Source organism: Pan troglodytes, chromosome 9 (genome assembly GCF_028858775.2).
Source record: "Pan troglodytes isolate AG18354 chromosome 9, NHGRI_mPanTro3-v2.0_pri, whole genome shotgun sequence".
Classification (NCBI taxonomy): Eukaryota; Metazoa; Chordata; class Mammalia; order Primates; family Hominidae; genus Pan; species Pan troglodytes.
Window position 1 is genome coordinate 35,468,458 of NC_072407.2, and position 24,803 is coordinate 35,493,260.

Genomic DNA, 24,803 nt, shown 5'->3' on the forward strand with positions numbered 1-24,803 from the left:
GGCTTTGATTTGCATTTCCTTAACAACAAAATATTCATAAGCACCTTTTTCATGTGTTTATTGATCATTTGTATATCTTCTTTGAAAAATATCTACTCAAACACCTTGCCCATTTAAAAAATTGGGCTACTACAGTTTTTAGTTTAATCCAAAGATTATAAGCATGCTATAAAATAGTACTAAATGATTGCATTCAATCAAAGCACATTATAAAATAGAATCAAATGACTGAAAGCCAAGAGAAAAAAAAGTACAAAACAGAAAGACAGCAACAGGTGATTCAGGTATTGCACTTAACATATGAACACTTTAAAATAACTATGATTAACATTAAAAAAAACAGAAGGAAAGATAAAAGTTCAGCAGTGACCTAAAATCTATTAAAAATCAAATGGAAATTATACACAACACAATACTACAAAATAAAATATAACTAAAATTAATGCATTACATGAATATACCGGCAGATTCTGCCTACTAGGCTCAGCCTAACAGGAGACAAGTGAACTGGAATGCAAGTTGGGAGAAAGTAATAAGACTGAAGGACAAAGAGGAAAGCAGGTAGGCAATCCAGGAGAAACAGTGTTAATATAATCAGAGACCTAAAGGAGAGGAACAGAGAATAGGACAGAAGCAATATTTTGAAGAAATATTGGTAGATAACTTTCCAAATTGATGAAAGACCTTAACTCACAAACTCAAGAAATTCTACAAACCATGAACAGGATACACACAAAACACACAGCTACATCCAGGCACAGTAGAGTCAAGATGCTGAAAAAGACCATGAGAAAAGTTTAAAATTGGTCAGAAATTTACCTTATTTTCAAAGACAATTTTGTCTGTTCAACAAAATGGAATGGCTACCTTTACATAAGAAATAATTAAAACCAGAATAAAATAAAATGGCATTTTTAAAGTATGAAAATCACCAAACTATAATTCTATGTCTGATGAAAATATACCTCAAAAGCTAAAGAAAAAAATAAAAACACTTTTAGAAAACAAGTTTTGTGAATGTTTTTGCCAGCACAACTGTAATAAAATATACGCTAACAGGAATAATTCAGGAAAAACAAAATGTTATCAGATAGAATTTGGCAAATGGGCTGGGTGCAGTGGCTCATGCCTGTAATCCAACACTTTGGGAGGCCAAGGTGGGCAGATCACCTGATGTCGGGAGTTCGAGAGCAGCCTAACCAACAAGGAGAAACCCCGTCTCTACTAAAAATACAAAATTAGCCAGGTGTGGCAGCGCATGCCTGTAATCCCAGCTGCTCAGGAGGCTGAGGCAGGAGAATCGCTTGAACCCGGGAGGTGAAGGTTGCGGTGAGCCGAGATAGCGCTATTGCACTCCAGCCTGGGCAACAAGAGCAAAACTCCATCTCAAAAAACAAAAAACAAAAAACAAAACAAAAAAAAGAATCAGGCAAATCCAAGAAGGAAGGAAGAGAAGTGAAGAGTACATACATACATATTTGGATAAAGATACTGATGCTGTTTAAGACAATAACAAAAATATTTTACAGGACATAAAACATATATAAAAAAGAACACTAAAAAATAGAACTACCATATGATCCAGCAATTCCACTACTGGGTGTATATCCAAGAGAAAGGAAATCAGTATGTTGAAGAGATGTCTGCACTCCTATGTTTATTGCAGCACTATTCAGAATAGGCAAGATATGGAATCAACTTACATGTCCAACAGATGAATGAATAAAGAAAATGTGGTATATATACACAGTGGAATACTATTCAGCCACAAAAACCAATGAAATCCTGTCAAACAAGGCAACATGTATGAGCCTGGAGGACAATTATGTTAGTGAAATAAGCCAGGCATAGAAAGACACATATCATATGTTCTCACTCATACATGAAAGCTAAAAAAGTTGATTTCACAGAAGGAGATAGAATAGTGATTATTAGAGGCTGGAAAGTGTGAGGCATGATAAGGAGGGACTGGCTAACAGACGCAAAATTACAGCTATATAGGAGAAATAAGTTCTACTGTTCTATTGCACTGCAGGGTGACTACAGTTAACAATAATTTAGTGCATATTTTCAAAGAGCTATAAGACTTTTAATATTCCCAACACAGAGAAAGGATAAATGTTTGAGGTGATAGATATGTTAATTACTCTGATTTGATCATTATACACTGTACATATGTATCAAAATCATACTGTACCATAACTGTACACAATTATTAAGTGTTCAAGAAAAATCTCCCAGTGAGAAACCTGTTTGGATAAGGCCCTAGACCTCAATGAAGGTGTTAACCCGAGGATCTTTCTCCCTCTCCTTCCCTCTGAAGTGTTCCCTGACCTCCGTGTATGGCCTCCAGGTATGTCATGTATCCAGGACCTGTAAGTAATAAAACCATTATTTCTATCTTGTGTCTCTCCTAATCATTGAAGGAGTGTGTTCCATCTTAAAGATGCTAAATTAAAATATATATATTTAGATGCTAAATTATATATATATCTTCAATTTAAAAAAACAGGGCAATAGAGAATGGGATCAAACAAAGGCCGACAGATTGGGTTTTCATAGAAGTTTAGGTACTTCCTCCAATGTAATAAAAGGGAAGAAAAATATGGGTTAACATACTGGTAGTTTTGTCAGTTTGATGGTAGAAAAATAAGGGAGCTCTTGCCTCTTGTTTTTATTTACTCTTTCTTATGAGCTGAGACTGGGAACTTTTAGCACAAAGCGAACTGGTAAACAGAACTGGTTACAGATGTACTAGTATTCCATTGGTGCCAACAAATTACCATAAACTTAGTTGCTTAAAACAACACATATTTATAATCTTACAGTTGATAGGTCAGAAGTCTAACATGGGTACCACTGGGCTAAAAAATCAAGACTGTTTCTTTCTAAAGGCTTTAGGGAAGAATCCATTTCCTTGCCTTTCCCAACTTCTAGAAGCACTAACATTCCTTTACTCATAGCCCCTTTGTTCCATCTCAAAGCCTTTAATCTCCCTGGCCATTATTCCATGGTCACTTCTTCCTCTGTTTCTCTCTCTCTCCTGCCTCCTTTTTACTCTTTTAAGGACCCTGGTGATTACACTGAGCCCAACTAGATAATTCACAATGATCTCAAAATCCTTAATTTAATCACACCTGTGAAGTCTCGTTTGCCATGTAAGGCAACATATTCAAAGGTTCTGGAGATTAGGATGCAGACATCTTTGGAGGCCCATTATTCTACCTACCACACCAGGATACAGAACATTAAACTAGTAATTACTAAACTGTGGTTCCTCAGACCAGCATCAATATGGCATCATCTTGAAACTGATTTGGTCAAATACAAGACTTATTAGAATCAGAAACTTAGGAAGCGTTGTTCAGCAATCCGTATTTTAACAAGTTCTCCAAGTGACTGCTCTAAACTCTTGGTGACCAATGGCCATTGCCAGCCTTGGGCAGCCCTATTTATCCAGTCATTTACTACTTTGTGTTGTATAACTTACCATGTACCATGTGTGCTGTGAAAAAAATCTGGGAAGCTTGGGCACCAAAAAATTCAGAATCTGTTACTTTTTTTATTCCCTATCATATTTACATTAAAAAAACTGAGTCATTAATGTAGAGAACCAATTTCTTTAAAGAGGAACCTATATATTCTTTCAAATAATTAATAGAAAAGCTAGGGAAAAAGTGAAAAGCAGCATAAAAATTGTGACTGTGTCATACAGCAAAAGAAGTATAGGAGGATCCTCCCCAGAAATCTTTTAAGAGCCTCTTCATTACTTTACATATATTAACTCATTTAATCCTTAAAACAACCCTATGAGAACTTAGATACCTCTTTTATTTTTCATTTTATTTTTTTTTTTTTGAGATGGAGTCTCGCTCTGTCGCCCAGGCTGGAGTGCAGTGGCGCAATCCCAGCTCACTGCAATCTCCGCCTCCCGGGTTCACACCATTCTCCTGCCTCAGCCTCCCGAGTAGCTGGGACTACAGGTGCCCGCCACCTCGCACGGCTAATTTTTGTTGTTGTTGTTGTTGTTTGTTTCTTTGAGACGGAGTCTCGCTCTGTCGCCCAGGCTGGAGTGCAGTGGCGCGATCTTGGCTCACCCCAAGCTCCGCCTCCCGGGTTCACGCCATTCTAGACTGCCTCAGCCTCCCAAGTAACTGGGACTACAGGCGCCTGCCACCACGCCCGGCTAATTTTTTGTATTTTTAGTAGAGACGGGATTTCACCATGTTAGCCAGGATGGTCTTCATCTCCTGACCTTGTGATCCGCCCGCCTCAGCCTCCCAAAGTGCTGGGATTACAGGCATGAGCCACTACGCCCGGACCCTTTGATATCTCATTTTACAGATAAAGAAACTGAGGAGCAGAGAGATGAAGGAACTATTCAAAGTCATGCAGCTCATTAGAGGCCAGGCCAGAATTCAAAATGAAGCTGTTTAGGTCTAACATCCAATACTACACCATATTGCCTCTCAATTTAAATGAAAAAATTTTTGGATACTATAAAATAGGCATCTGGGAATAGAGACACATAGGAAAGATAGAGATAGGACTGATGTTAAAACCAGCTAAAAAGATTGAGCAGAGTGAACCTTAGAAGCTGAAAAGAAATTAGAGATTCCTCCATCTTTAGAAATTTCTGGGCATAGGCATCCAATTCTAAGATTCTGATTTGGATCCAATCACTGAAGTAGACTTACAGTAATTTCAGAATACCCAAAGTCACAAGAAGTTGTCCACCTGATTGTTCAGGTCTGAAATTCCTTTGAAAAGAGAAAGCATTTCGTTTCAGAAATAGGAAAAATATATATATACACATTATACAAGTATGTAAATACATTATGTATGTATATATATGTCAAATGTTAAGACCATTGGTTTACATAAATTCATTCATTCTAAAGTATAAGCAATCACAGAAATGATTTAATGTCATTAATGTATTTTTGTTCCGATAGAGGAACAGAGTTTGAGAATAAATTAGCATTTAAAGAAGTGTTCACATTAAGAAAGGGTGAGCAGAAACAAGTTAGATAGGGAAGGAGAAAACAAATTACATCATAGTTTTGCCACATTTACCTTCATTTGGGCAAGAAAAAATAGTAGATTTTGACATTTCTGAGACCTTGGAGATGTTCAAAGTCAAGAATACTTACACAAAATCCATTTTCCCCACAGAATGATGCATAAAAAGTAACTGAGAGATATATGTCCACTTAAGATCCTAGGTAGAAGTTATTGTGACAAGTAGAGAACAACAAAGACTCATTATGCTGAGTAGTATACTCTGCTCAATAGCTAAATAATTCACTCTCAAACAGCAGAGTCTCCATCAAAGTAATTCAAATTCCTGCCATTTCAAAATCACCTTCAGGGCTGCTCATGAATTGTTCAAATCCATAAGTGTTAAATCTACTGTAAGATTTGTATAGAGATTTTTATTTTCTAAAACTGCAAACTCAAGGCACTCATACTCCCATAATCTATGAAGATTTTATTAAAATCTGTTTATTTTGAATTAAAAAATTAGCTGGGCATGAGGTACACACCTGTAGTCCCAGCTACTTGGGAGGATTACTTGAGCCCAGGAGGTTAAGGCTGAGGTGGGCCATGATCTTACCACTGCACTCCAGCCTGGGCAACAAAGCAAGACCCTGTCTCAAAAAGAATTAGAAAAAAACACCAAACCTGTTTATTTTGTTTCATTAGCAGAGGAAATAACTGCCATTACTTTAAAGTTTAAAGCAGTGAATACTGCTTCAAATTTGACTGCAGCATCAAAATAACATGAAAACCTAATATCAACCAAAATTAAAAACTAAAAATCCAAATTCCCAGGCTCCCTGCGATTCCTATGATTCTCATCCTACATCACAGAGCTAATGAAAGAGAATCTCTGGGAACCCGGCTGCAGATTCTATCGTTTTAATAAGCTCCCAGGAAGGAAGTCCAGTAAAGGACTTTGTCCTGTCCTTTAAGACCACCGACGCATACTCAATATTTTCAGAGACTTGACAAAATTTACCCATTCATTATCTTTAAAGTGAATGTTAACTTTGGGATAATTCTATAAATTTTCATCAAGTAAACATTATAATGCTAATACTTCAATGTATTTCATTAGTCCACTGGTATTTTCTGAATTTTACATTTTCACATAATGTTGAGTTTCAACCAAAATTGAAACTCACCTTATGTTTATAAAGAATAAGCAGTTGATCATTTTAATATAACAAAGCATCACCTTCCAAAAAGTAAAATACCAAAACATCCACATTCATTCACCAATAATACAACTATTAAATGATCTATTTCAAAATATAGCAGTTGTATGAGTAACAGTGGAAGAATATTAATTCAAAAAGAAATATCATTTAGCATTATCATAGGCTAACCCTCACTGTGCCACAGTTCATGAACGGCTTTTAGAGAGATCAGCCTCCAACTCCTGGGCTCAAAGAATCCTCCCGCTACAGCCTCCCAAGTGTCTGGGACCAGGGACGGGTGCCACCATGCCCAGCCCCATCCTATTCTTTTGTTATACCTGACTTATCATTCTTTCTAAAAAATTTCTTCTCATTTCATCGTATATCCCACTCTCTTATCTCCAAAAATAATTCCCTTAAGTCTTACTGACATCATGAGTTGCCTGTGCTGCAAATTAGTATCTAGCTTAAGATAAGCCAAATTTCTTATAAGTTATCAACAGATATTAAAATTCAAATAACCTGTATTTTTATGAAAAGAATGTATACCATTGAGAAGATCTTATGTTTTATGTTGAATTTACTTCAGATGAGTTTATTTGAGACGTTCCAAAGAAAATAACCATCTCTAAACAAATAAGAGTGACCCCTAGAATGGAGAAGGAAAAAATACTAACTCTCAAGAGCTGTTCAGTAAATACCTGAATAAAAAGTAAAAAAGTAAATACTGACCAGGTTTAATAAAAGCTTCCAGACAAATTCTGTTTTGAATGCAAAACTACTTTTAAAAATAAATATATAATACTACAAGCTACCACAGAAAGTTATGCTGAGATAATAGCCTACCTGGCAAAATAATGTGAAATTACACATAAACCAAATATTTTAGATTTAAAATAAGTAATTTTATTATGAGGGTAAGAAAAAGATTTTAGTCCATTTATTTACTTCATGGATAGCTTTTTTCATCATAATAAAATAAAAATTTTTCCAAACAGCAAACATACAAATAGAAGGCAAAAGTCGTCCTTTATAAAAGTAACACAATGCAGTTTACTGGAAATATTGGCAAGCTTTCTCATTTATTCATTCAAAATGTGGTAAAAGTTTGGAAATACAATTTGAAATACAATAGCTTGGAACCAGTTAAACCAAACCCGGGAACTCTGTATAAATTTATTATATTTGCTGACTTTTCTAGTAAAGATTTTATATGGAAAAGAATAAAAGATACTACACATAAACAGAGGTGGTAGTATATTAATGGTGTACATCAGGTATAAAATTGATTATATTTTAATTATTTTTATAATTTCAAGAAAATACTTTAGTCACCTATATTTAGTTAAAATGTTAAAGTTTAAAAACATTTAGACTGAGGCTGTATAATTTATTTTTTAAAAGATACAGCTACTAAACAAAAAAGCTATGAGATAAAATCCAAGTTCTATGAATAAATATTTTAAAATTAAGTACTCTAAGATCATAACACTGACAACACTAATTATCTTTTCTAGTCTTGGCAGTTACATTGCATACTGTTTGGGTGACTGATGGGATAATTTCACTTCATTTTCTCTCAGTTTATATTGGATCGTGTTCGAAAAAAAATATTAAAATAATTAACACCGCTAGCCAAAGTACTTGATAAAGTTTTTAGTTGAAATAAAAGCTAACAAAATCAATTAACTAACTCACTGATTTTTAAGCACACAACTAAACCTCCATCTAAAGGAAAAGTTATTAAGAATCACTGATTTTTAAAAATAAGTCATTCAGTATTCCTATTTACTCTATACTTTTATATATTAAAGTCATATATTTCACCAAAAGCCCTTTCATCAGCAGTTTCAGCTAGCATTACCTTCATTACAAAAAATATAGGTGTCTATATATTTCAAATTATGTTTTATTCACCAAAAACATTTCATCAGTAGCAACTGAAGCAGTCAAAAACAGGTAAAACATATGACGAAACAAATTATTTCAATTCCTTACAGCTAGACATTTTGATTAATTTCATAGTGGCTCTATAGCCAAAAGAATATAAAAGTATTTAAATTAATATTTGATCTGAAATATGAATTGTTACCAATAGTAAATAATTTGCCATTCAATTAAAAAAACCAAGACATCATTGATCAACTTTTCTATTTCAATAGCTTAATAAATTTTGAATCATATAGCTTAGTTTGTATATGTCTTGCATAATTTTAAGTCATATAGCTTAAAATAAGGTTACATATTATAAATAATAAAGAGCATATTCTTTGCCTTGATCACCTGATTTTTTGTTGTTGTTGTTTATAAAATTAATCACAGTTAGCAGGGCAGAAATAGCTTTGAGCTTCATGAATGACATCCAAGAGATGGGAAAGGATTAGTTCTCAGTTGCTGCCAGTTATAGCGCCAGGTGGCTTTTTCTGCAGTGAAGGTGTTACCGATAATCCCATTACACTGGTACTAAATCTTGCAGACATCAAAATTATCACCAAGGTTCCTTTTCATCCCATCCTTTCCAAATGACTGGAAGTCGCTTCACCTGAAAGAAGTCAAATCCACATGCAGCTGCTGTTTTAGCTGGCAGCAAACTCCCTGAGAATGTCAGTCGTGATTCAGTTTTGCTGTGCTGGTGGCCCCCTATTCCCTGTCCAATAATACATCTGTTAAAAAATCCTACAGCTACAAATCAAGTTTAATCCTACCAGGGACCTCATGTTGGTCTTGTCTTCCAAAAAGGCAGCAGATTCTGCTGTCTATCTCTGCTAGTATCTGGGGAATACCCTTTAAATCCCAGCCGTACTTAGAAGAATAAGCTAAGGATCACAAAACATGACCTCAAAAACCCTGATATGACTATATTCTGACCCAGAGGCATTCATTCTAGGTGAAGATTAGAACTTTGCATAATAAGATTACACAGCAAGTGAATGATATCAAGGGACTATCCATATGCAGCCGCCTGGTTTTGTATAGACAGCCTGTGCTCTGCAATATGCAGTGCAGACGAAAAAGAGCTTGGTCTTTCTAGCTGAAATAAAATAGATTCACATAAATTAGTTGGCCATTTCCAGATTTCTAAATCCCCTATTACATCTTTTATTGACAGCTCCTGTGAGGATAGCACAAATGTTATTCTTTTTTATTCTGTGCTTCTATAACAATCATGCTCTGTAATTGAAATGTACATAGATTATGTCTAGAAATTAACATCTTGTTTGCTGTAATCTTGGATTACAATTGACTGTGTACATAATAAAATTAGGAAATCAATGGACGGATTTATCATCTCCAAGAAACTAGAGGTATTGTTTAAAGAATAGTTTAACATTTTGTGCCAACACTTTAAATGCAGGAGTCACAGGGAGTAGTCAATAAAAATGTGAGTCCAAGAATACAGCAGGCATTGGCTAATAACTAAAAATGATATTATATAAAATTAGGTCATAGCCCTCGAAATTTAGAAAATGTGAAAAACTCAGAGATTTCATAAATATGGTTTTCTCTAACTCATACTTGTGCAAAGTCAATTATGTATGACCATTTTAAATAAAATATGTATGCCTACAGTATTTTATATAAATTTCCTTGATCATTTTATAACTATACTTTAAAATATTTGAATCAAGTCAAATAAATTATAATTCAAGGTTTTATAATTCTTAACTATATGTTTTTAAAATAGTTATCAGTGAAGAAATCTCTCCTCACATTTAAATATGTACAGAACATTTTAAATGTATAGAATTCTAGAGAAATTAGGAAAATGATATTTTATAATCAGCTTCTTCCACCCATGACATAACAGCTATACCAGCTTATCTAAGCAAATTTATATGAAAAGACTGATTTATATACATTTACACAAACATCTGTCCAGAATAAATCTAAGGATGTGAAGACGTTGTAAGTTTTATATAAAAAAAAAAAGTACTAAGATTTGCGATGGAATTCTTGTAAAACTAAACTCCTAAGTATACTTGCAATATGGCTTACTTGACAAGTTTGATTTGCCTACAATTTTTGAGGAACACTCCACATTTATTACATTAGTCATTATCGCCTCATCATCACAATCTCTTTAAACATATCTGTACAATGTCTGATAAGTACTCAAAAGTCAGGTGACACAATTGGATTTTATGTATCACACAGAAAGATATAAACCAATGGTATCAGTGCTATAAAAAACTTTATGTAATTTCAACTACATAGCACATGAATATTCTTTGGTTACCTTGACTAGGATATTACTAGAAAAATCAGAAATGTAAAAAGTACATATTTTTGTTATGATATTTTGTTAAAACTGTGTAATACTTTAGAACTATACTGTTCAATAAGGTGGCCACTAGCCTTATGAGGCCACTTAAAAGATGACTAGTCCAAATTGAGATGTACTATAAGTATTAAACATACATTGGACTTTGAAGACTTAATAGAAAAGAGGGAAAGTATTTTGTTAATGTTTATATTGATTACGTATTGAAAATATTTTGGTTATAGTTGATTATGTGATTCATATTATGTTTCTAATGGAAAGCACCACTTTAGCAGGTCTTATATTTTCCTATGTTCCTAAGCCAAATGAAATGGTGCAACTAATAAAAATACTGAAGCAGAGGGTTAATTATGGAAGAACAAACATTCCAGTGTCAAATCTGGTAGATAAGCTTAGTAAAGAAAGTATAAAATCCTGTCATTTTAGCTTCTACTTCATATTTTCAGTTTAAGGATGGTGGTGAAAGAAGACCTGCCAAATTGCTGACCATCGATGTATAAAAAAAGAATGATGTGATGTAGTTACAAAATGCTTTAGTCCAGTAAATACAGGTTTTTAAAAAAATTGTCTCTTGAGCAATTTCATAAAAGACTAGTGAGGTCTGTGTTACTCCCTCATTGAGCTCAAAAGATAGCAACTTCAAAAAACATGTTTGGATCTAGAAAGGGATGAACTTTTTTCTATGGTGTTATTGTAACTGGTTACATTCAAATTTTTAAAGTACATTTAAGTAATAACTACAGAGATTTGAGACATTTAGTATACTTCAGAATATTCACAAAATAAAAAGGTCAACATTATAAATTATTAGTAGGCTGCTTTTCTATTAGTCTTTTGATCATATCATCAATGAAATTCTTTTAAAAAATCCTTTAATAAAAAGCGTTTATAGAAGTAAAACTGAAAATAATTTAATTCAGGAAATGTAATTATTCATTTAGAATGACTAGACAACTGATACTACACAACTAAAACACAAAGTCTATCTTTGTCACACACTGGAATATGATTTTAATATAAACATGTTCTTAAGGTACTAACTCATTTTAAAAGTCGCTTTTTCATAATCATTCCTTTATAATATCTATCTGTAATACTGAGGCTAAAGATGAAATTGAAATATGAGTATCAATAAATAAGATGAATAAAATTTAAATCAATTTTTTATGACTTAGTCATGCTACTTATTTTTAGCCTTTCACAATTATGTAGGTTTATTCCTTTTCTGGTTACAAGTATCACATAGACATTACACATACACACACACAAAAGCAAAATAATAACAAAAAAACTTTCTAACCATCAATAGATGAGTGCAATGATATTCAGTCTGAGTTAATCTCCAGACATCCAAATTCATGAATAAAAATTCATCAGTTTTAAATACACTGAGCCTATTAAGCAAGAACAAAAGCATATGCACAAAAGAGCTTTTAATATATTTCAAAGCCCACAAGAGCCATGGTCTCATTAAAATTATAAATTACACAAACATGGAATGAAGATTCAAACTGCAGTGCAGCTAAGCAGATTACAGAAAACCCCGCGTTCCATATGATAACACACCATGGCCCTCCCAGATGGGGGCTTGGAACAAAAAGGCCATCACCACAGCTAGGGAAAACCTCCTTGTGATCTCTGGTTTCTGTTCAGCAGATGACAGCCAAATAATATGTTGATTATTCTGTTTGTGCTGCTAAGCTTGTAAGATGGAATAAAGCGATATGATCTATTGTGAACCCAATGCTAATGTGTTGCTCCACTCATAAATAATATACTGAATTTATTTTCAAACTATCTCTTATCTGAATTTCAGTTTTTAAATGCATGAATTAAAATAAAAGCCAGGATAAAATAATACTTAATTTGATGCTTTAAACTAAAAAATGCAATTGGCAAGTGAAAAATATCTAAATGCTTAGTGAAGAGTTATTACAATCACCTTTCTTTAATTTCAGCACTGTAATGGGAGACAAAAAAACACTTTTAAATAGGCAATTACTTTCATTAGGAAATATAAATATAAAATTAAGTAATATAATAATCATGAAGTTAATAATATACATTATGGACAAGATAAAAACTAAAATATCAGGGCATGCAAAAACACTTTTCTACAACATCATAGCCCATAATCAGAACATATACTGAATGCATTTTTGAACAATAAAAAGAATAATTGAAGACCTCATAAATGTTCATAACTTGCACAAGAAATCTTACTTAAAATTTAAAAGAAGTTTATAAAAATAATTTTCAAATAGCTAGCATTTTATTTTGATTTGGTGACAAAAGTTAAAACCTAATTTTTCCCTCAATTTAAAAAAAAAGGTATATTTAAAATCCTAAGCTTTAAAGATGATGCCCAGTGAAGTAACAGGGATTGTGTCTGTGAATACAAAATTGTGTATTTCATGAATAAACGTATTTACGAATACTATTGCTTAAAATATTAAAAATCATAACATTTATCTCTTCATCCCCAAATTCCTCCCTTAATACTCTAGTAGACTCTCCTTAAAGGCAAACTAACAAACAACTAAAGTAGTACATTAAAACTGCATATAAGGTGAACATGAATAAACACACTGTTTTCTTAAGGGAGTATTTTATAGAAAGTACATAATTACGGTCATCGGCCTAAGTCCACCTCATTTTTTCTGTCTCCAGATACAAACTGAGTCCAAAAGCACTGCAAAACTCCATTATATGTAAATACAGACTGAAATTTTAAATCTAAAGGTAAAGCAAAAATGCTTTTAAAGAAAAACTAAGAAGATAAAACATTCTTGAAGTAGATAAATATTTCTTAAACAAGAATTAAAAAGCACTAAACATAAATGATGAACTAGACTACTTTAAAGACTTAAACTTCTGTTCATTAAAAGCACTATTAAGAGAGTAAAAAGACAAACCTCATAGAAGAAGAAATAGTTGCAATACCCATCATCAATGAAGAACTCATATTTTGAATATATAAAGAACTCCCACAAATCAAAGGAAATGACAGGCTAACAGAAAAGTGGGCCAAAGAAGTGAACCGGAACTTCACAGAAGAAAATAACCAAACAGCCAATATACATATGAAAAGGTACTCAACTTCATTAATTGGGGAAATATAAAGTAAAATCATTACGGTATACTACTTCGTACCCACCAGAATTGGAAAAATGAAAAAGATAGGGGGAAAAAAATGAGTGTTGGAAACATGTGGAGCAACTAGAACTCTCTCGCATACTATAAATATAGCCTGATACAAACATTTTAGAAAACTGTTTGCCGTTGTTGCTTAAAGCTGAACATATATATGTTGCTGACCAGTAATTTTGCTCCCAGATATATCACCAAAAGAAATGTGTAGATACATAACTCAAGAAATACATATTAGAATGTTCATAATAGCATTATATAGAAACTACGCAAACGTCCACTAACAGTAGAATGGATAAATAATAGTTATATATTCACAACTACATGCAGCAATAAAAACAAACTACAACTATGTAGATAAATCTTAAGACACTATGTTGAACAAAGGAAATCAGACACAAAAAAAATTATACTGTATAATTTTCTATATATAATACAAAACAAGAAAAATGAATCTGCTATTAAAATTCAAGGCAGTGATTATCCTTGTTGGGGGAGGGGGCACAGTGACTGGAAGGGTGCATGAAGGTGTCTTCTGGAGTGCTGACAATGTTCTTTTACTTTATCTGGGTGCTGGTTATATGCGTGTATTTGGTTTGCAAAAAATTCATTAGGCTATCCACTCACAAAGTGTGCACTTTCCTGTATGTGTAGCTTTCTTTAAAGAAGGCACTTTTACATAAAAATACACAGATGTATAAAGATAGTCTAAATCCTTGTCATAAGAAATTTAGGAACTGACATGTATATAATCCAAGGGAGAAAACTGAGGGTTGTTACCGTATCTATTTGAATAACCAAATTTTCAACTACATAGTTAACTTCCTGGATGCTTATAAATGGAAGACATTTATAACATTCACCCTATTATCTTCCCTTGATCCCAATCATGTATTCAGAGATATCCAGTCTTCGTGTTGGAAGTAACTGATACTGCTATTATAACACAGCTTTTAAAATAGTCTCCGGACTTAAGATTTGCCTTTATATGTGGGAAACTAAAGTGGTACAGAATGCAGTATACAGAATATATGATTGCCGTTTTCACTCTTCCTCCCAAATTTCATAAGCGTTAGTTTGTTAATCATGAATGTGTATTACTTAATGTAATAGCATTCCTTGAAAACTATCATTTTTTTCAATGAAATTAAAATATAATTTACTCTTTAATAACAATACCATACACATTAAATAAAGCTTCATGATAATCTGATAATAAACTATACATCTCATATCTCCCAATTAAATATTTCCCTTGTTTCCATACTAGAATCAATATGATTTATAATACTTTTTTTCTTATATTGAAAAGATGCTTTAAGAGATAAGCTAGGAAAGATCATCCAAAGATTATTATAGTTTGTTTAATTTGTATAACAAATATTTATTTATTCACTGCTTACTATCTGTCAGGCTCTAGGGAAAATAGAACAAAAATAGCTAATTTTATAGTAAATATAGCAGGCTTACCCCTTTCACTCTCATTTGATTTACAAATAAAACTATTTTCAACTACTAACATATTAACATATTCAAAAGTTAAAACTAATCTAAAAGATATATACAGTAAAAGTCCCATCTTCCCTGTTTTCTTCTTCATCCCCACAGACTTAGATGTTGTATAAACTTCCAGATTTTGTTATGTAAATATAAGCAAATATGAATATATGGTTTTATTCCCCTCCCAATTTACACAAAAAGTACCTTACTGTACATTGTTTTGAATTCTACTTTTTCCAAATAACAATGGTATGTGAAAAACTTTCCAAATGTTCATATAGAAAAAAAAAATCCACTTTTTTTAACAGCTGTAGAGTATTTCATTGTATAGTTGTCATAGTTCATTTAACGAACACGTTGCCTATAGACACTAAGGAATTTCCAATCTTTTGCTACCACACACAAAGCTACAATGAAAACTCCTATACATATGTTATTTTGTAAGTACACACAAGAATTTCTGTAATAAATTCCCAAAATTGGTACTGAGATGAGGTAAATGCATTGGTCTTTTTCTAGAAATTGCCAATTTGCATTCCACAGGAGTTGCATCATTTTGCACTTCCACAACCTATGCATCTCTGATTTATCCTGAAAAAAAGCTATTCCTCTCTCCGGGCCTCTAAAATACTTTGTTTATAAGGCAATTTCCAACGATGTGCTCACTGCAATAAACTACATAAAGCTCTTGGCTTATTTTTTTCCCAGATGCAAATGTAAAATTTGTTGACTTAGAAAGGTTAAAAGCAAATAAATTTTCAAATTAAAAAACAAACCTCATATAAACTCAGTAAATCAGCATATTAATGCCTAAATGTGCTGGGATAGCAACTGTTTATCTTTCTAATATCTCCTGTGCTCCAAAAACAAATATACTCCCTATTCCAGTTTTTAAAAAAATTCACATTCAATAGTTTATAAATGGATACGAAGTCAAATGCATTTCACTTCTAAATGAATGTTTTCCTAAACCACTTAAATGTTTTCATGAAGTCAAATCTGTGTTACTTCTATATTTTTTTAAAGCCGTAATTTCAAAGGTGATTTAACCTTTGTAACTGCCATTTTTAACAGGTAGTATCATCTAATGTATTATTTTTATTTCAATGTCTATCCTATCAAATATTTAATAATTAGAAAACAAATACCAAGTCCACTGGACTTCCTATTTGAAGTCATACTTAAGTAAATCACTTTCAATAAGCCTACAACTGTTTAGCTGGAAAACATGTAAATGATCATATTTATTCCCCAAATAAGGATACGCAACCTATGTTGCATATATATTAGACAGAAATCAGTCGGTCAGACAGAAATCGGTCTGAGGTTATCTCAATATCCTGTAAAAACAAAGTGGCTAGACTAGTTGCTGATACCAAAATGAATTTTAAAATGCTAGCACACATTCTCTACTCTTATAGTCAGCAGAAGTGACAGAACCATACTTAAGCTCTCACCTAAGTAATACGTAATGTTAGGCAAATGCGTTGATTTTAAATATGAGTCAAACAGAAGGCACTGACAACAAAAAGCAAGAATTACCTAACAAATGTAAAAGAAAACAAAACAAATGAGAAAACACATCACAGTAGCTCTGAGGACAAAAAAGCTTATCAGGCTAGGATAATTTAGAAGAAAACAGTCCAACACAGCATACAATTCCGAGGAAATTGCTTTAATTCTGTAAAATGACTGATGTTCACAGTAACAACTCAGAGCCTTTATAAAAAAACTTAAAATGTATTCTGTTTAAGAGAACAAAGACACACGTTTTTCTGATGAAGTACTCAAAGTAAAACGTCTCGGTTAAAATCAGAATATACAGTGGTTGCCCTTTAGAAGATGAACTGTGATAAAGTGCAATAACTATGGGGGCTTTAGATGTGAAACTTTTTTTTCTCTTTTTTTTTTTGTAATGACCTCTCCTTGCGATAGACATGCAACTTTCTATGCTAAGCCAGTTATTAGTTAATAGCCGAAGGAATATCTGATTTTTTCTGCTAGCTATTTAGGCATATTTTCACTTAAATGACTGGAACACTCAAGAAAATGTCCTGATTTCATTTTACTTTAAGTTGTAACTGCCAAAGTAGATAGGTTAGTCTGGCTTCTAGCTCCAATTTGCTAAATGGCCTTGTTCAAGTGACTCAATCTCTCTAGTCCTTAGTTTCTTCATCAGTAAAGTGAAGGAGTTATAGAAGGCATGACATGTTACTAAATAGAATAAGTGTGCTAACAAAGTGAAACAGAGTTACTGCATTAGGTCCTGTATCTACATCAATACTATAACTAGATCTATTTATATGTACTCTATATTTAAACTATCTCAAACTATATGTCACTTTACTATATATGTAAGGCCTACAATAAAAGAAATGATAATCATTTTAGAATGTTCCCCAACATTTAATATCGTTACTGTCAGGATATAAACAAATGTACACATGATATGTAACCAGGATATTTTTTAAAACACATTCTCAGCAATGTCATCAAATACTAGAAACAACTCAATGATCTACCAACAGCAGAATGGATGAATAAATTCTGGCACATTTAATTCAAAGGGATAATACATAATAACAAAAATGAATGAAATAAAACTACACATAACTACATGGATAACTCTTCAAAACATAATGCTGAGCAAAGGAAGAAAGAATACACGATTCATAAAGATTAAAACGAGGCGAAAAAAGTAAACATACTGCTTAGGAATACACGTAAAGTGACAAAGTTATATTAAAAATTGTATAAATAATTACCATTAAAGTCATGATACTGGTTACCTCTAAAGAAAAGAAAGCATATCAAGAGTTTCTGGGATGCCAGTAATACTCTAAGGTTACAAAGATGTATGCTAAATATTTAATTTATAATTATTCATTGTATTATATATTTATGTTCCTGTATCACTATATTTTACAACAAAAAGTTATAATTATATACTTTCTAAAATAATACTAATATATTTTTATAAAAAGGAAGGATTCCTTTCTGCTGTCAACAATTTCCTTGATCTACATTTCTAATTTTTAATGCAATATTTTAATAAGGAAGAAATAAGTTACTATGCCTAATTCTCCACAATCCTAATTAAAAGTAGATTTCAGCCTTTAAATAATATAAGATCAGTTATCCTGCTAGATCTTGGCTTAGCAGCTCCATGTTGTTTCTGTCTGTCAGTCTTCTTTTCAAGAAAATGCATGCTCATTAATTCCAAATGATATTCAGGTAATAATTTGAGGCATGCTGCATTTCAAAAAATACAATAGCTTAGCCCTAAGGTAGGAAGAAACACACTTCTGACTTTCACACATTTTAAAATAATTTTGGGAGCACTTGTCTATGCATACAACATGAAGGTCCATGATAGGCAAGTCACAGACACTACAGATGAAATCCACACTGTGAGTACTAGAAAACATGATAGCTGGATTATAGCATAGTTATACAATGTCTAATGTAAATTATACTGGGGCAGTTTTAGATATTTTCTTTGGAAAAACGAAAGTACAGGGAATGGAAATTATTACAGAACATTTAACAGTAAACTAACTTACATTACAAAAAAACCCCACACAATTTACAAAATCCTCAAAGGTTCACCACCTAGAAGCATCCTTCAGTGTGTACAGTTATTCCAACTTTTAGATGCTGCTCAACAGGAAGCAGACAATGAAATTTTGAAACAAGACTATCAGTACTTTCATCAGGCTCCAGGTACCAACATGATGGCAATGATATAGCACCTTTATAATAGTTGCTTTTGTTGCATACTATTGGTTTTTGTGAATGTAGCCAAAGATTCCCCTCCTTAGTGGGTCCAACTAACCAGTTATTTGCCCATCTATTAAGTGCCAACTTTACAAAATTACATTGCATCCAGCAGGGAGCAGCATTACAACAGTCATAAGAGTTAAGTTGAACATGAAACCGACAGAAGAAAAAGGAGGAAAAAGCCCACTTACCATAGGTCTGTTCTACAATTCATTCAATTTTTAGGGAAGTTGCAGGGCTTCCAGAAAAAAAAAAAATTAAGCGTGTCTTAAAGCATAGGTGGGTGATCCGCAGTTTCAGGAATCCTAAAGCAGGAAATCAAAATTACATTAGTTGAAGGCTATTTTCAACCATATTGAGTTGAATTAGTAGTATATACTATGACTGAATGACAGTTGTAACGGTGCATCTTCCTCTTAATGGGTCCGTGAGATCTTGAATTCAGGAATTTTATGACGCTTTGGAAAAAATGACTTAAAAAAACAGACAATATTAAAGTCCTTTATCCATCAGAGAATTCAGGTCAGAGAAGAAAGTAATAGCTAATAGATTATATGAGATCAACCTAGAAAGAACTATGTTCCAAGAGTTAAAGGAGTTGACAGGGCAACCATCAACAGTTCATTAAACTGTTCTAGACTGAGACATAGAAAGGATACAAACATTAACTTCTACAGGTCAGCATGAATACCTGAGGTTAATTTTAAGAATAAAAAAGCGGTAGAAAAGCAGAATACAATACTAGTGATATAAGACTAAATTAGATATGTACTGAATATAAGGAATGTGTGTGATACTGTAAAAAAAACCTTGTGACCAGTTATAATATGACAAAGGCAAAACAATACGTTTGACACTGACTTGAATGTCAAAACCTGCCTCATAGTCAATTATAATAATTCTATCTCAGTTCTTATGATTAAGAAAATAAGTTTTATTTTTTATTTTATATATATATATATATATTTATTTATTTATTAATTTTTGAGGCGGAGTCTCGCTCTGTTGCCCAGGCTGGAGTGCAGTGTTGCAATCTCGGCTCACTGCAAGCTCCACCTCCCGGGTTCACGCCATTCTCCTGCCTCAGCCTCCCGAGTAGCTGGGACTACAGGTACCCGCCACCATGCCCAGCTAATTTTTTTGTATTTTTAGTAGAGACGGGGTTTCACCGTGTTAGCCAGGATGCTCTTGATTTCCTGACCTTGTGATCCGCCTGCCTCAGCCTCCCAAAGTGCTGGGATTACAGGAGTGAGTCACCGCACCCGGCCAAAAGTTTTATTTTTATTTGAAATGTTAAAGTTTGCTTTGTGTGAGTTTGCGTGTGACTTTTCAGTGTCTGCCACAAAAAACAAACTTTTGCCTTTAAAACAATATATGCATATTCACTTTTAAATATACATAATTGCATATATCTATATAATATACAATATCACATATCAATGTTATTAATACATAACATTTACTTGAAATTTAATACGTAAAATGATTCCTATTTTCTGACAAAATGACACAAGCAGTTTAACTTTGGCGAATGATATAAAGAATACGGTTTCACTCTAATAATTACCATCAATTTGACTGAAACTGAAAGAAACTCTGATATATTAATCTTCTACCCTTTAGCAGTAAACCATTAGTTGCATTACTTATCATCTTTTGCTCTCCTTAGTCTTCTTATCTTATCTCTTGCCTTTGCTTTTACACATTTCACTTTTCTGATAATTCTTCATTTCTGCCAATCTCTCTTCCTCCTCTTTTGTAATGCATTTCTGTATCAATTCAAATTTTTAATTCAATCTTCTCTCTTTATGACGCTACCACTTTTTTTTTCTTTTAACCTGGTACCTTTAAAAATGAGTTTTCTCCTGTAACAATAGTCTGTTTAAATATATCGTTTCATCCACTTACAAGCACCATGTTTGATCTCAAAAATCTTAACAATCTCACATAATTGGAAGACACATCTAAATATACTTAAATTGTATTTGTTATTCATAAAAAATTCTCCTGAGTTATTTAAGAACTTGCTAAATGTTTTTAAATTCGATCTTGAAACACGCAAAAATTTCGAGGAAATCTAATCTCACATCTAATCTCTAATCATTCCAAAAAACTAGAGACAACCACTATTCTAATAAAGAGGTAATTTAGGATCTTACTACATTGATGTGAGTAAATATTGAGTAACCAACTTCTCTAAATCAACAGAACTTTAGCGCTATTTATTCACATATGTGTGTGTATGTAATGTGCACTATCCACATTAAAAAGCAAAGGTTCATGCCTGTAATCCCAGCACTTTGGGAGGCCAAGGTGGGTGGATCACGAGGTCAAGAGATCGAGACCATCCCGGCCAACATGGTGAAAACGCGTCTCTGCTAAGAATACAAAAATTAGCTGGGCATCGTGGCGCGCGCCTGTAATCCCAGCTACTCGAGAAGCTGAGGTAGGAGAATCACTTGAACCCAGGAGGCAGAGGTTGCAGTGAGCTGAGATAGCATCATTGCACTCCAGCCTGGTGACAAAGCGAGACTCCATCTAAAAAAAAAAAAAGCAGTACATTAAATAACCCCCTACTTCTATATATATTATAAAGTCTGAGAAGAAAAGTGATTTTCCTGTTCAGCACTCTCTAATATAAACATTAAAGGTATTAGTACGTTGTAACATAATGTCATAATAATTATTCACAAGCCTTGAAATTTTTTAAAATTTGTATATAGATTATACAACACCATTTATAATATAATTACCTAAAAAGAAACTATAGTGAGTTGAGAAATGGTCCCCCTTCCTGCCTCCCCTACCCAAATTCATGTTCACCTGGAACCTCAGAACATGACCTTATTTGGAAAAAGGGTCTTTGCAGATGTAATTAAGGTAAGGACCAATGTGAGATCATAGTAGATTACAAAGGGTCCTAAATCCAACAGGAACGTCCTCATTAGAGACAGAAAAGGACACAGGAAGACACAGAGAAAAGTACAATGTGAAAATGAAGTCAGCCTGGAGTTACACTGCCTCAGGGCAAGGAATAACATGCCACCATAAGCTGCAGAAGCAAAGAAGGATGCCCCCCTAGAGTTTTCATAATAAACATAGCTGACAACTTGACTTCATATTTTTGACCTCCAAAATTGTTAGAAAATTGATCTCTGTGTGTTAAGTCACCAAGTTTTTGTTCATTTGTTATGGTAATTTTAGAGAACTAACATAGATTTTCATACCAAAAACTGGAGTGTTGCTGTGATACCTAAAAATAGAAAAACAGAAAAAGCCTAGGTTGCCTTGAAGAAATTTTTGGTACAAAAAGAAATCTTAAGAGAACTCTGCTAATGGCTCAGAAGGAAGAGAAGAGGTAAAGAAAGCTATCACCTTAAAGAATACATACATTATCATGAACAGAATGTTGACAGAAATAGGAACATTAAAAAGGTTTCTGATGAACTCTCAAGAAGGAAATGAAGAACATGGTATTGGAAAGTAAAGAAATAGCAGTCCTTGTTGTAAAGTGGCAGAAAACTTGGCTGAAATGGGTTCTACTATGTGGCGAAAAGTAGAACTTGGTAAGCAATTAACTTGAATATGTAGCTGAGGAGATTTCCAAGCAAAGTGTTAAAGGCGTACACTGTTTTCTCCGGGCTGCTTACAGTAAAATGTGAGAGAAGAGATAAATTGAGGAAGAAATTGTTAAGCAAAGAAAAACCTATGATTTGGAGATTTCTTAACCTATCTAAATTGTAAAAGATGCTAAAACACGCTCTGGAGAAGGGCCAAGGATGTGGCTGAAAAACCTTTTCTGAAGAGATTAGGTATGTGACTAATGGGTCCAAATCAACCTTTTCAGCAGAAGCTAGAAATAGAGATGAGATTATCCAGGAAAGATCTTTGAAGAATTCTCTTATGATGGCAGAGATCCTCTAGACATACATGGGAGACCCACACATTTTAAAATATTCAGTAAACCATGCTATAAACACATGTGCTGTCACCCAGGCTTTGTTGTTCTGTCTATAAAGAACAGGCAGAGTAGATTTAGTATAATTCCTAAGGGCCTTGGGATTTTCATAACGGTAAATGAGCACTGGCTTCAACTTAAAGACACCAGTTGCCATTATCCCCTTAGGAGAGTGACCCTGTCCTGAGAAGCATCAAAGCCAGGCATTGACTTCTCTCCAGCTATGAAAAGTCCTAGATAGCATCTTCTTCCAACAGAAGGCTGTTTAATCTACATTGAAAATTTGTCACTTCATGTACCCACCTATATCAACTATCTTTGCTAGATAGAGGTAACTTGCTGCAGCTTGCCATACACTTTTATGTTATGGCTTCTCTCCTTAAACCTCACTAATACAACCTCTGCTATCTTTCAAATGTTCTTCTGCAGCTTCCTCACCTCTCTCAGCCTTCATAGAATTGAAAAAAACAGGATCTTACTCTGGATTAGGCTTTGACTTGAAGGAACATTGTGGCTGGTTTGATCTATCCAGACAACTAAAACTTTCTCCATATGAGCAATAAGGTCATTTCTCTTTCTTAACATTCATGAGTTTATGAACTTTTCCCACTGCATTCATAGCTTAACTGTTTGGCAAGAGGCCTACCTCTTGGCCTGTCTCAGCTTTCAACAAGCCTTCCTTGGTAAGCTTAATCATTTCTAGCTTTTGATTTAAAGTGACAAATATGCCATGCTTTCTTTCACTTGAACACTTAAAGACCACTTTAAAGACCACTGCATGGTTAATTTTCCTAATTTCAATATTGTTATGTCTCAGTGACACAATGAAGTGAATAGGGAGTGAATAGGGAGGCCAGCGAAGGAGAGCTGGGGGGACAGCTGGTTGATAGAACAGTTAGCACACATACATTTACTGATTAAGTTAACATTCTTATATGGGCACGGTTTCTGGTGCCTCAAAACAATTACAATAGCAACACTAAAGATCCTGATCACAGATAACCATCACAGATATAATAATGATAAGAAAGTTTGAAATATTGCAAGAATTACCAAAATGTGACACAGGGACACAAAGTGAGCATGTACTGTTGGAAAAATGGCACCAATAGACTTGCTAATTGCAGGGTTGTCACAAATCTTCAAGTTGTAAAAAATGCAGTTCTTCAAAGCTCGATACAGGGAAGCACAAATAAGATGATGCATGCCTGTAGTTTTTCTATAAAAAATGTTAAGGGACCCTGAAAAGCCAAAACAATTGTATTACTCCATTTTCATGCTGCTATAAAGAACTGCCCAAGACTGGGTAATTTATAAAGAACAGAGGTTTAATTGACTCACAGTTCTGCAGGGCTGGGGAGGCCTCAGGAAACTTACAATCATGGTGGAAGGAGAAGCAAACACATCCTTCTTTACATGGTGGCGGGAAGGAGAGGTGCCAAGCAAAGAGGGGAAAGCCCCTTATGAAACCATCAGATCTCAGGAGAACTCACTCACTATCACTAGAACAGTATGGGGGTAACCCACTCCCGCCATGATTCAGTTACCTCCTACCAGTTCCCTTGCACAGTATGTGGGGATTATGGAAACTGTAATTCAAGATGACATTTGGGTGGGGGCGTAATCAAACCATATCATTCCACCCCAGCCCCGCCCAAATTTCATGTCCTCACATTTCAAAACACAATCATGCCTTTCCAACAGTTCCCTAAAATCTTAGCTCATTCCAGAATTAACCCAAAAGTCCAAGTCCAAAGTCTCATCTGAGACAAGGCAAATCCTTTCCACCTATGAGCCTACAAAATCAAAAGTAAGTTAGTTACTTCCTAGATACAACAAGGGTACAAACGTTGGGTAACTACACCCATTCCAAATGGTAGAAATTGGCCAAAACAAAGGGGCTATGGGCCCCATACAAGTCCAAAATCCA

At 33.7% G+C, this 24,803-nt stretch overlaps 1 protein-coding gene across 8 annotated transcripts in view; it reads right to left on the reverse strand.

The window, feature by feature from the left end:
* Nucleotides 1-24,803, reverse strand: part of IMMP1L (inner mitochondrial membrane peptidase subunit 1) — a 77,291-nt gene that overhangs the window by 36,660 nt on the left and 15,828 nt on the right. For 2 of the 8 annotated variants that reach the window (XM_016920631.4, XM_009460176.5), the window contains 2 exons: nucleotides 19,107-19,220; nucleotides 8,487-8,745 (listed from right to left, as the gene is read on the reverse strand). The exons of 2 other annotated variants lie outside the window; for them this stretch is intronic. In XM_016920631.4, the coding sequence (XP_016776120.1) occupies nucleotides 8,487-8,565 (79 nt within the window). In that variant the 5' untranslated portion in view covers nucleotides 8,566-8,745; nucleotides 19,107-19,220. Of the gene's footprint in view, nucleotides 1-4,697; nucleotides 4,761-8,486; nucleotides 8,746-19,106; nucleotides 19,221-24,803 lie in introns of those variants that run through there. 4 more of the 8 variants (XM_063783973.1, XM_009460178.5, XM_063783974.1 and 1 more) reach the window with 3 other exon arrangements.